Source organism: Buteo buteo, chromosome 27 (assembly GCF_964188355.1).
Source record: "Buteo buteo chromosome 27, bButBut1.hap1.1, whole genome shotgun sequence".
Taxonomy (NCBI): domain Eukaryota; kingdom Metazoa; phylum Chordata; class Aves; order Accipitriformes; family Accipitridae; genus Buteo; species Buteo buteo.
In genome coordinates, this window is record NC_134197.1 from 8,799,478 (window position 1) to 8,813,430 (window position 13,953).

The window sequence follows — 13,953 nt, forward strand, 5'->3', positions numbered from 1 at the left end:
ATAAAGGTTTGTCGCAATAATACAAAATAACGTGTGAGTCAAAATCACTACTCGTCGGAGGGAAAGAAGGCAGAATGAGACAAGCGTTATTTTTAAGAAAACAAGCTGAAAAACAGGCTTTGTCCACATTCCAACAACAATTGTTCTATCATCTTTATCATTTGTCAGTTCAAGGTAAAATATGATCCTTTGCTAAACCAAGCATTAAAAATTCATGTATTAATTGGATCAAACCCACAATGGAATAGAAACATACCTTTAGCACTCTATCCACCTCCTGCTTGTTTAGATCTTCTCCACATTCTTGACTCAATTGATTCTGGATGACATTCCTGCGCACTCGATAATTTTTCGAAAAGATTTCAAGCAAAACTTGGCGATGCTTTAAAAGAAAACATATCATAAATACAAAGAGAAGAACAATTATTCCTATCTTTCTATATATCAAAACTGCATGTGCCTTAGTCTGTACAAAACATTTACTGAACTACATTAGAGGATTCTTGCTTTGTAATCCTGAAACCGTCCCATACTCATCTGCTCTCCAGCAGTGCCCTAGCCTCTGAGGGCCTTACAGGGATCTCTCTCTACCCTGTGGCCAGACTTGCACCTGTCCTGTGACCTGGGGCACCTCCAAAGGTACAAGAACGTGCTGGAGAAGGGGCTGCAAGATATTCCTCTCAAATGCTTCCACACGAGTTCACATGGTCCACTCCAGCCAGGAGGCTGGATACTGCTTGACTCTTTCCTATAAAAATTTATTTAGGTCATGGACACAGGAGTTACATTCTCCATCCACATTTTGTTAGGCACCTTCCCTTTCACTTCATTTACTCTGACAGCAATTAAAACTTGGGAGATGCTCACATATGCTATAATCATTTCCTATTCTAAGTATAAACAGATACATCAGGTAACAACATCATTTAATCTCTGGTTAATGTTGCATTACCACCAAAAGGGGAAAATAAAAAAAAATTGGACTGGATTCGGGTGTGAGCCCTGCACTGGAGAATCATTTCTCCTTGCAGGTTCAAAATTATTTGTATTCCACTGAGCTAGTTACTGACATGTATTACCAACATACTATGTTCCTTCTGCCCACACCGCTTTCTCTTGACAGAGCAATGATCACCCTGTGAGCTAAGAGCTTCCTCTCAGCTGGAAATAGGTTGGTATTGAAAACTGTACACTTCAACAGGGAAAGAAGAAAACTGCCTGCTGTACCAGTTCCAGAAACCCAAATTCAAACAATGCCAAATGCTCAATAAACATATATTTGGGAATGTCACTTATTTTTATTTTTACCTGATCGTAAGTGTCACCAGCTTCCCAAAGCGCATAGACCTTTAGTTCATCTGGTGAAGCAGCAGTCTGTGGAGGAAACTGAGAACAAGAGGCTGTTAAAAATAACCATCTATTTAATGAGTTCTGCTTAATGATTCTATGACACAGTATCCCTGGACACCTATTACTGGATCAAAAACGTCGTTGCCATGTAATGAGAACTGCTGAAACAACATAAGCTCCTCTCCCATTCCACACTCGAAGGGGTAACTTTGCTCTGGCAGCCCCCATGCCTGCTCAGGCATGGCCCGTCCTGCAGCCATGGGGCAGACACCTTCTTGCAGGCCCGATGACTTCAACAGAAACATGATCTGTATCAAACTTGTCCTGCTGGGTGATCCTGCAGCACACAGACCCCAAATTAGTAAGGGGCTAACTATGGCCTAGGGAATGGGATGAGCACCATGGCACCCCGATGTATGCCTTGATATGCCCAAGCCATGTTTGACTGATCATAGAATCATTTAGGTTGGAAAAGACCTTCAAGATCATCAAGTCCAACCATTAACCATGCCCACTAAACCATGTCCTGAAGTACCCCGTCTACGTGCTTTTTGAATACCTCCAGGGATGGTGACTCAACCACTTCCCTGGGCAGCCTGTTCCAATGTCTGACAACCCTCTCAGTAAAAAAATTTTTCCTAATATCTAACCTAAATCTCACTTGCCGCAACTTGAGGCCATTTCCTCTCGTCCTATGTCCAGCCACCAGACAGAAGAGACCAGCACCCACCTCACTACAACCTCCTTTCAGGTAGGTGTAGAGAGCGGTAAGGTCACCCCTCAGCCTCCTCTTCTCCAGACTAGACAACCCCAGCTCCCTCAGCCGCTCCTCATAAGACTTGTGCTCCAGACCCCTCACCAACTCGGTTGCCCTTCTCTGGACACGCTCCAGCCCCTCAATGTCTTTCCCGTAGCGAGGGGCCCAAAACTGAACCCAGGACTCGAGGTGCAGCCTCACCAGTGCCCAGTACAGGGGAACGACCACCTCCCTGCTCCTGCTGGCCACACTATTTCTGATAGAGGCCAGGATGCCGTTGGCCTTCTTGGCCACCTGGGCACACTGCTGGCTCATATTCAGCCGGCTGTCAGCCAACACCCCAGGTCTTTCTCTGCCGGGCAGCCTTCCACCACTCTTCCCCAAGCCTGTAACGTTGCACAGGGTTGTTGTGACCCAAGTGCAGGACCCGGCACTTGGCCTTGTTGAACCTCATACAATTGGCCTCAGCCCATCGATCCAGCCTGTCCAGATCCCTCTGTAGAGCCTTCCTGCCCTCGAGCAGATCAACCCTCCCTCCCAACTTGGTGTTGTCTGCAAACTTGCTGAGGGTGCACTCGATCCCCTCATCCAGATCATTGATAAAGATATTAAAGAGAACTGGCCCCAATACTGAGCTCTGGGGAACACCACTTGTGACCCACCGCCAACTGGATTACACCCCATTCACCACAACCCTCTGGGCTCGTCCATCCAGCCAGTTTTTCACCCAGCGAAGAGAATGATGCTTCTGGTGACGGTGGGGTAACCCACACCAGTGCCATGGGCCCTGATTCCATGTCTGGCACACCACCAACCATTTCAGAGCTTTAAAAGGGAACTATTAGGCATACTGGAATCCAGTGAATTTTGCATGGGGACAGTTTCCTACTGGTGGAAGGTCAATCACCACATACCAGACCAATCCCAGGGCCTGGACCTTAGTCAGTATCTCATGGCAAGATGTCTAGATTCTTCCTGTCAGCAGCATTTGCTTCCAGACCATCCAAAGCAGTATTCAACTGAGAGCACCAAGTATATTGTAGGGTCTTTCTGGAGGTTTTTACATTTACAGTGGCAGGTTTTAGAGTTTCAGACTTTATTCTGTATTTATCTGCTTCACTAATCCCAAGTCAGCGTTATCGACAAACACTGTGCTTCTGCTGTATTTGTCATCTCTGTTTTGGGGCAGACTACAGGACTCTAGAAGACTGGACACTGAACCAGACACTTGCTCGTTTCAGGCTCCAAAAATGAAGGGGTTTTGTTTGGTTTTTTTTTTCCATGTGCCAAGCTAGAGAAATACATCTGTTTTTTCTGAGGCAGAGGCCTCACACCCCTGCACACAGGAAGGAACACAACTGCCTCCCCTGCACGCCCCGAACTCCTAAAAAAATAAAATACCATAGATTTGCCTTAGCATTTCCCCTTGGAGCAGGGACTAACGAGCAATGCTGGCATATGCCTTCACTCCTGACATGTCTCTTCCTGACTGTTACTAACAACTTATTCCTTGTAACTGCCCAGACAACCTAAATCAATCATCTATGAAAAGCTAACAAGCCAGTCCTGATTGTTTCAGCATCCCTCAATCCTAGCTGCTGGTACAAACCAAACCTTTCTTCCCAGCCTCCCTCACACCATGCCAAAAGACGTGTGCACTGCAGAGTGAAAGATCAGCCTTTCCTTTCACCCTTTGCCTCTGATCTTCTTGCAAAGAGGAAGAGCTTTGTGCAGCAGGAGCTGCCTGGTGGGATTAGCAGCTTTGGCTCTCACGTTGGTCCAACTGGCTGGACTATAACAAGGTTTTACACTTGATTTAGAGCCAGGATTCAGGTTTATTAGGCTCGCAACACCTGACACAATTCTCTTCTCCTAAGGACATTTGCTTTTGAGGAATAATCTCTCTTGTATGCTTTCAGCGCAGATAAAATCAAACACTTCAGCTTCCCTCCAGAAAACAGCTGCAGCAGGAAAGGCAAAATGCAGGGCACCAGGAGCACCCAGCCACAACCTGCCTTGCTCTCAGAAAGTCACTCAACACAGACCCAGAGTGCAAACTCCTCCCGCCTCAGCCACAGGTCTGAAATGCAGCTGTGTTTACCCGGCCCTTCTGTGAGGAAACGGCTTCCAAACCAACACAATACTTATTTGGGAAATAAAACCCACAGGATCTCCTCCTCCCGCCCAGATTTACTCTGCAAACTGTTGCAAACACTGCTGCCAACAGCACCCTGCTTGCTTGCTGCTGTCATACAGCCTGTCCACAGGAGCAGGAAATGCTGTCAGTGACTCTGAGACGCATGCTGCTCTGTCCAAACAGCTTCACTGTCTTGCCATTGCTGTCCCTTTGCCATTTTATGTTCCTTATCTCAATCTCTCCAGCCTCACCTTGAAACAGCTCTCCACTGCCATAATATCGTTTACAGTATTTGCCCTGTGCCCCTTCCTGCTCTAAGCCCCCAGAGCTAGTGCAGGGCTTTTAGGAGATGAACTGCTGGCCCAGGTCCCCAGGGCTGCCACGTTAAAACGGAAGCTCTCAGGGAGGAGCCCTTGGCTTTGGGATGTGTCTCGCTCAAGAACTGAGCACACCCTAAAAATAGCCACTGCCAGGCAGCCTCTCATTATAGCTAAACCAGACTGAAAGGGGCTGAGTCTGCCAGAAAAGAAACTTATCAGCTGGAATAATCCTAGAGGTAAACTATTGAGCTTACCTCTCCAGGAGCCTGGCATCAGCACTAGCCCAAAAGGCTCACCGTAAGCACAGGGCTGCATTCCTCTCCTGTTACTCTAGCAAGGCAGGACGCCAGCAATGGTTACATCATTTCCTGATACCTCGAAAATATCCTTAAGATTTGGGCAGAACCTTGCCACTGCAGGGACCATGGGAAGGGAGCTGGCAGGAGCCAGCCACCCCCATGCACCCCCATCAGTCTGCAGGAACTGGGTGCAGATACTCAGGAGCCAGATTCCTGTGCAAACGTTTTCTGTGGAGCTGGACACAGGTTCAGCCTGCGCAAGCCCCGGACACACGCACAGTGCCAGTGTCTGCTGACGATGCCTCTACTCACCCTCTCTCTGATGGCAGCAGCACCCCACTGCACTTGGGTGCATCTGCCCAGGATCCAGTATTTCTGTACGTGTGCTTTTCCCTCCCACTTGAGGATGCTACAAAGCACAGGCAAGCACAGCACTCTGCAGGCATCCCCACAGCCTCCTTTGCAGCTGGAGTGGCACCTCTTCTGGCTCCCCACAAATACTATTTATCTCATACCCTGGGTGCAGTCGGTCAGCTTTATAATAAATCTTGCATTCCCTTGGTAAGGTTTCAATTGCCATTTTCAGCAACATGTTTTCCATAATAGGGCAGCATGCAAGCCAAGAGTGTCTTCACCCCCCACAGAACATCATTTTAATTACCTCAGATCATTGATTTTTATCACCAAAGCACTTTCAATTACAGAAAACTAATGAGCAACTATGAAATCCCACGCTAAACAACCCTCCAGGCTTTCCTTGAGCTCAGGCGCCCTCGTCGGGTTCTGACAAAATTGTCCAGGGGAACAATCAAGAAATACCAAAGTGTATGAGCCCATGCAAAGAGTAAAAACCAGCCCCAGCACCTTCGCCATCTGCACACAGCATCACGGGGAGGCTTGGGGGTAACAATTTACATTGCTGATAACAGTACAGGCTTATACAGGCTCCTGTAGAACATCTCAAGTTTTGCAGTAAATTCTGGGTCAGCAGAACTAAAACTTACAGCAGACCTCCAGCAAGAGGCTTTCCAGTGACCACTTCTGCACCTCTGCAGGTCTCCTGTGACAGGGTTTTCCAGACAGAAGGAAGTTCCCAACCACCTCTCTTCAAGAGGATTTTATTTTGGTTGTTTTTTGAAAAAAGAAACTATCCCACTTTCACTCCTCACAGTTTTTAAGCAAAGAGTAGATGGAATCCTTTCCAAAATCCCAAAATTTCCAAAGCAAACAAGTCCCAGTCCTGAGTAATAGAGCAGCAATGACCTCAGCTATTTACCATCAGGATGGCAAATGCACATATTACACTGCATACAAAGAAGAGCCTAGCCAGCACTAAGAGGCAGTTCCAGGCAAACATTACTCCAGGACTTGGAAGCTGTCAGGAGAGAAAGTAGAAAGTACCAAAATCGGTGGTCTCCCTAGTGGCGTTTTGAGTCTGTTACTTGGTTCCCGGGTGCCACAACATGTACTTTGCACATGACTGAACATGTTATTTGTCATCCCCCCCCACCCTCCCCGTAGCAACCCTTACTCCTTAGCAGAGTTTCAACTCCCATGCTCCAGGCTCTCTCTCGTCAGCCTGCCTTCCTGCTCTTTCTGCCTTGCCTGCTCTTTCAAGCAGTTCACACGTCTTTTCCCCTCTCCCCAAAGGCAGCTGACTCCCAAGCTCTTTCTGGTTGCAACCCAATCAGCACTGCCAGATGTCTTGTAAAATTAATTTCCTTCTAGGCTGTTTCCCATGATGCCAAATTCCTTTTCCTTTCCTAAGCGATCTACTGTCACACAAACCTGCTCTGTCTCACGCAATCACACATGTCATTTCCATAAAGACAAAGAAACAAAGACACCTCTGCACAGTCTAGAAGGAAAAGGTCTGACCAAAGAAACCTGCTGCAGATACCGTTTGCCACTTCCCAGAGGGCTCTGCTGGGCGTGCCTTGCTGCTCCCAGGCAGTCAATGCCACCTTTCCTTCCCCAAATGTATCCCTGTCCCTGAGACAAGGAGCTTGTGCAGCTCCAGGAGAGCTGATGGGAATCTGGTACTGCCTTAGATCATGTTAACAGAAGCAAGTTGGGACAGCGAGTCACTGCAGCCCAACAGCTTGGATGTGGAAACAGAGCCCCAAAGACAACTAGACTATGCAGCATACCACTGAGCAAAGAAAGCAGAGTGCAGGGCTTGCCAGAAGCAGGACAGCAGACAAACCTCCAGCAGCCTCAACATATCCAGTACTGGACAGTTACTCAGCGCACATCCATTCTTCTGGTCCACCAGCACAGGACACAAACATTTCACAGCTCAGATGTTTAACTGCCCCCCAATCCCTCCTCCCCAAAGTACACCCAGGGAAAACATACTTACAGGCACCAAAATCTGTTTGCAGCCAGTGTCCAACACCATGTCCTGTAACATTTTGTCTGAAATGCCACTGAACAACGTATGTCCTGGAGGCAGACTGGCTAAGTGAAGGTTAAATAACCGTTTAAGCTCACTCAGGGTGAGTACAAATTGTTTCTTAAATGTTGACGACACAAATGCCTTCAGTTCTTGGGCTACCCGGTCAATGCAGCCTCCAGGCAAGTGGCCGTTTAAAGAGTCCGTGGAGTCCTCCTCTGCATGGAGGCCATTGACAATGCCATTGTTCATGCCCTCATAAGCCGAGGTATCCATTGGCTCCTCGTCACTCACAGGCTCCTCTTTAATGCGGATATTGGAAACATCTATCTTGGCTGAGGCATCATTGGATTTCATCTCTGCCTTTTGCTTCTGGAACTCCTTCTCCAGCTGCCCATAGTTCTGCTTGACTTTTGCTTTAGCCATGTTGACTCTTTGCTCCCCAGAAACCAGTAATGGATGAGCTAGTAAGAAACAAAAGATACCATAAATCTCACCATAACCAGAGCTCCAGTCTTGCAGAATGTTTCTTGAAGGGGTCATAGTGAAATGAAAGCAGGAAATGTCCTCTGCTTGTGAAATCTAAGGCATAAACCTGGTTTGTTGATAAGATTTTACTTTAGTTTGGGGTTTTTTTTGGTGGGTTTTTTTTGGGGTGGTAGTGGGGTGGGGGTGATGGGGGTGGGGGGAGGGGGGTTGGTTTTTTTAAAGATAAACATGTTGACAAATTGTAAGCCAGATGCTTGGGGAAGGTGTTCCAGTTGAGGAACCTGAAGCAAAGACAAAGTGCACTTGTTCAATCACTAGGGCCTTTTCTGTAAGTCAGGAAACCAGGATACAGACTGCTTATACATCTCTACTCGTGACCCAAATGCGGCTTTGCCTAACAACCTTTGTTTTTGTTTTTTTTTTAGAGTATCTAGTGGCCGGTGGGGCCTGCTTCAGGAACTGCCAGAGCCAGCACAAGGATGTCCTATAGGTACAGTGAGGGTTAACAGGTTAACAGAAGGGGTTAACAGTGAACTTGAATACCCTTCTAGCATGAGGCACACAGTGTGAAAGTCTGAGACCCTCTTCTTAGTATTATTACCCCGTGATGGGGAGAAAGGGACAGAAGGGAGCTCTTTTCCCATGCAATCCTGTGCCTCTTGCCCTGGGTCCTCTACACGCCCAGCTATCCAAAGGTGAAAGGAAGGGGCGTGTTGGCAGCAGAGGAATCCAGTCTCAATGCCAAAGGAAGGAGTGCTGTGTTTAAGGCAAAATCACGCACAGCATACATACTGTTATCTTCTCTGCTGTTAGGCTCGCTAATCCTCTCCAAATAACCCAACACCTAATCCTTCCAAGCAGATCAGACACAGGGTATTGAAATGGATTCATATGCTCATTTGTCAGTTCTGCTTATACTCTTCATTGGCTCCAGTGTCTGGCAATGAGCCAAATACCTAGTTAAAACTCTCTGGAATCTCAAGTTTTCACAATCTTTTAAAATTCTGGAGCAGCTACTTTAATATTCTCACTGGCATCCATGGTGGAGAAGGACATCAAAAAGAGACAGCTTCACACCTCCTTACAGCCCCCTGCCAAACACATTCTTCATTAATTGCTCACCCCTCAACCACAGGACAGAGAGCCCAGTACAAATCAGGCGAAACAACAAAAAAAAATCACCTCCTGCACATTAACTCGCAAACTGAGAGGTGAGAATTACTTATGCACTGGCCCTGTCCTCTCTTCAGGAGCTGCTTACACCCTTACACCACACAAGCTGCTTTAAATGAAGAAGTTGATAAGAGAACCAGCTGATTTTACACCATCAAATGGCAAGTCCCCAGTGCCAAGGAATCCTCTGTGCTCTGCTATGAGGATGCTACAGTAAGCTTGTGTCACCCCAACATCAGTGTTGTTAGTACAGACCAAGATCTGTCTCAAATAATCCAAAGGAAATCAAAAGAATGGGAAAATATTAAACAAAACAAGGCCAGTTCCCACCACGTTCAAAACCAAAGAGGAACTCCAAAACATCACCCAGGAATATGGATTGATGCATGTGCTTCAAGATGATCCAAGCACAATTCCATTTACCTGATTGTGCCTCTTGTTTCTTTGGCGTCAAGTGCTCCTTTAAGAGATTATAGACCTTTTCTAATCTGAAAGACAAAGATAAAATATACCAAGACAGTTTCAGTTGTTATGCCTGCATGCAGCCATGCCAGCTTTGGCCATTAACTAGAACACTCAATGTCTCCAGGGAGCCAAGGAACAGGAATGACTTGAATGATGCAGTGACACCCCCCACCACACCACTGCCTGGTGACTGTGAGGGGGAAACCTTCGAGGCAATACAGATCAAATTATCTATCAATGTCTACAGAAACTTTGTACAAGATAGTTCCCTGTTTTTAGCTTATTCCCCAAAATAAAACAAGTCATTTACTTGGCCTGAATGCCCATCCACAGCATATGTTGCCTCTGAACTATATCTGGATGCTTCTTAACAAAGTCTTCATCATAAGGCAGCATGAACTCCCAACCTTTGTTTATTCTTGCCACAGACATGTGCTCTAGGAAGTCTTTCACATCTTCTGGACAAAGCTAAAAGAAAAAGCAAAAGCATAAATAATATGGAAGTCAATTTACATAGGACATATGCAGCAATGGGCATTGTTCCATGAGACAAGAAGAGTTGGACTGATTTGGTATGTATGGGGCACCTCCATGAATACACACCCAGCTAAGTCAGAGATACTCATCCTTCTCTGCAGCACCAACACTTTCACACAATGTTAAAAGCACAGGACTTCAGAGAGCAGTGGTAATTAATCACCTGAGAGTCAAATAGCTCATGGCATGTTTTGTGAAGAAAAGGGAGTTTCCAAACTGAGATGAAAAGACTCTGTTGTGAAGAGAAGCATATTCTACAATGTCAATCTTATTTTAGAGCTGCAGGTCAAACATGCTGCACCTACACATGCACAGCTTTTAAGCGGCACTGGATCTTACATTCCAAAAATAGATGGTCTGTGCATAAATTGACTCATGTTTTATCGTTTTACAGCATTTTAAGGAAATTATTTTTTGTCCTCTTTACTTAATGTTTCTCATTCATTTGCCAGTTTTAACAAAATATTCAGGTGCCTGAGTTGCTTTAAAGCTTTTATTCAATATTGACAACTGGCAAATGGTGACAGAAGAGTTGCTCTTTTCTAACACACCCAAAGCAGAGCAGCTAGTGTGGACTGCACAAGCACTCATCTGCTTTGGTGCACGATCAGTCAGTTTAATTCAAACTGTGTCTGGCTTTCCACTGAAACAGATGAGAGGACAAGATGCATTCCAGTGGCTCAGCGACAAGGCCAGTCATATCCTGTGGAGTTATGGTAACTGTGGGAGCTGCTCAAAATGTCTGTAAAAAGAGTATGTATCTATACCTACCTGTTCCAAAGTGAAGGCATGCCTGGTGAGCAACACTGCAAGTCAGCAGTAATGCAGACACTGTGAACTTTAGAAAAGGCTTGCAGCAGCACCCACTACCAACCTACGGACAATGTGCAACACGTATCACCAACTTCTGATTTAGGAATAAAAAACAAAAAGAAAAAAAAAAATCACTCACTTTTGTAACTGCTGCCACTTCCTTTCTCACAACCCAGCGGTCCTGTGTGAACTTCCACATCTAAGAAGGGAACAAGAGAAAAACCTAGTAACTGTATTTAGCAGTTGCTTTACTGAAATTGTAGTAATGACCCTGTTGAATGATGTTACCAGAAAAATGGAAACCCCATTCCTTTCAAGAATGTGGAAGTAGGCGATTCTCAGCCAGGTAGTGGGAAAACACTTTCTGGACTCTTCTGGTCTCAAATAGCCATGAACACAGTATCAAAAGCTTTGAGAGTCCATGGTTTGCCTTGATGAACCTGTGACTACAAAAGCTACGAAGAATCTCTTGAACTCAAACTCCATTTAGCTTCCAAAAAAAAAAAAAAAAAAAAATCCACTGCAGTGATGCTGGTACTCCAGAAGTCACACTTGAGGCTCTGCTTCTCACATACCTAATCATCAACCTAAATAAACTCTTCATCCATTTCTGTTAACGCAGGGGGCTGTAAAGGCTGAAGACTGTTGCCTTTCTGCAGCACACAGCCCCCTAGAAAGCACCCGTTCCCTTCTTCAGTGCACATCACAGTCACTTATAGCTATGCCAAGATGGCCTGTCACTCACATACTTGTCCCCAGTTAATGGAAAAGCTAGGTGCTCTGCAGAGCAGCTCCTAAGGTCTAACATCCTGAGAGGCAGCTGCTGAGAGCAGGTTAACAGGATACATGAGGACTTGGGCAGAACAATGTCTGAACACCCCTTTGATTTCTTCCTGTCTCCATTTAAATAAACTACAACCTCTTTTAGTCTGTGTGTATTAATAATGTTGTGAAGAATTCAAAATCTCATTACTGCCAATTTCTTCCTGCCCTACAATGTCATCTATGCATCCTTCTCTCTGATTCAGCTTCTCTCTGCCCACAAACACACAAAACCACCACGCTCACTTTAGGGCACAAGGCATTTCTGTTTTAAAGCACAGGAAGCTGCTGTCCAAAGGAAGTAGATCAATCAGCTCTCCTTGCACAGAACTCTGAGGCAGCCATTTCTCATTAGGCCCTTTACCCTTGGCTAGAGCCAATGGTACTCACGTCCTCTGAATTTATTATGTGAGAATCTGGGGAAAAAACAGAAGCTTTCAGAAAAGACAAAAACTACTTTTCCTTCTCCCCAAAGTATGGCATGGAACAGGTGGACACTAAAATATGGTGGCCATAAATATTTTTTATCCTTATTAATTACTTTAGACAAATACATACAGGGAAATAAAGTTCACTTTTTAAGCTAGAACACATTTTCTCCACAGATGCAATACAGCATTACACACTATTTCTGAGCCTTATGACCAGACATTTCACTTCATCTGAGAGCCAGAAATACCAATGCTTTCTATTTTCTAACATTTTAACTTTTTCCCTGTTGTAGAGCTAATCAGCAAATTACTTGCCTTTAAGATTATCACCAATCCATTTCTCATGCAAGGTGTATTTAACATAATTCAAATGAAAGTAATGTATCTTTACATCTTAATCGCTAAAACACTACCGCTTACTTAACTGAACATAATAATTTCTGGTCCCTAGAACTTTACACATGACGTGTCACCTAATCTGCTGTGTCCTAAAGACTTATGTCACTGGGTCACACCTGAATCCAGGTCTCCATATGGCAGTGTCTTGGGCTGACATCAAGTCACAATAAAAAGTCAGTTTCAATCACCATCAGTTTTATCTTCTACTAGTACTGTAATATCCTTAAAGTCTCTTGCACCGCATGCTCCTATTCAGAGCTAAATCTCATAAACAAACTTTGCAAACAAGGGGAACAGTCAGGTCTAACTGAAAAAAATGAGAGCAATGCACTCGTCAGCTTCTCTTTGATGGGGTGGAAGCCATAAACTGAATATGAACTTAGGAACCACTTAGGAACTTAATTCTTTCCATGGTTAGTGAAAATAAACACAATGCAGAGGTTGTTCCCTTTTGCTGTGGTTACGTGTGTGTTTACAAGACCTGTATTCATTTCAACTTCCATGTGCGGCTACTGCTCACAAAAGGTGCCTGGGAACAGAGTCCTTTCACTGATTAGCAGCCCTGGAGAATAAAGTCCTTTTTAAAGATCAACAGTACATGCTCAGGGAGCACAAGGCTTACCCACACTGCCCTCCTGAGACCTCACAGTCCTGACCCCATGGAAATATATCTGGAGAAACAAGCACTTTATTATCCAGTCCTGGCTTTTCTGTAAGCCCTGCATTGTGGGGGCTATGTGATAGTGGCTCTACAGCACGTATTAGAAAGGGATGAATACTATTAATGACAGATGATTTGAACCTGCCAGACAGCCACAATGTCAATCTACGCCAACGCTCCCATGACAGACGAGTAACAACACCTTCAGGATTAAAAGTACAAATAATTTTGTTGGAGGAAACACCTTATTGCAGTAGAGCAGCAGAGTTTTGCAATGCCATGGCCTCTCAGGCAAACTTCACCTACGTTTTCCTTTAAAAACAAATATTTTTATACTTACAACAAAGTCTCTTCCTCTACAGAGCACTTCTGCAGGGACTCCACTATGTGGACTAGAAGTATCTTTCGGGTAGAGGACATCACTGTTAATTAAAAAGGAAGACAGATTAGTTACTAGGTACTCTAGAAAAATGGCATTGGTGAAAATTAACAAACATGTCCTCCCTGTTCTGCAGTTAAATTATACCTTTATCCAAAGCATGGTTTTCATTAAAGGAATTAATATTGGTGTAATTACACCACTGCAATTACACTAGTGCAAAAAGGCTTACACCAGCAAAGCATAGCCTTGTGGCTAGCAGATGTGTGCAACACAGGTACAAGCTCTACTTTGTTCTTGCAAAGCCTATCCTCCCTGGGATCAGCGTAAACAAGACCAGGATGATCCTAAGAAATGCTTAGGCTAACCTGGTATGCAGCCTTGAAGGCAGCATTTAGCCAAAATGCTGATGTATGGACATAAGGTTTTTTTATTTCGTTCCCAGCAATCAAGGGCTTAAGAGAACAATACTACAAAACATCATGCTCGAACCAAACAGCCCTGAGACCAACACTACCCTGTGTCC

General features: G+C 45.0%; 1 protein-coding gene across 2 annotated transcripts in view; it reads right to left on the minus strand.

Moving 5' to 3' along the window:
• The window catches only part of POLR3E (RNA polymerase III subunit E), a 31,865-nt gene that overhangs the window by 2,309 nt on the left and 15,603 nt on the right, over nt 1–13,953 (minus strand). For both annotated transcript variants that reach the window (XM_075058290.1, XM_075058291.1), the window contains exons 14-20: nt 13,389–13,470; nt 10,875–10,934; nt 9,696–9,853; nt 9,344–9,408; nt 7,226–7,722; nt 1,309–1,386; nt 257–382 (exon numbers count right to left, since the gene is read on the minus strand). In XM_075058290.1, coding sequence (XP_074914391.1) covers nt 257–382; nt 1,309–1,386; nt 7,226–7,722; nt 9,344–9,408; nt 9,696–9,853; nt 10,875–10,934; nt 13,389–13,470 — 1,066 coding nt within the window. The remainder of the gene's footprint in view (nt 1–256; nt 383–1,308; nt 1,387–7,225; nt 7,723–9,343; nt 9,409–9,695; nt 9,854–10,874; nt 10,935–13,388; nt 13,471–13,953) is intronic.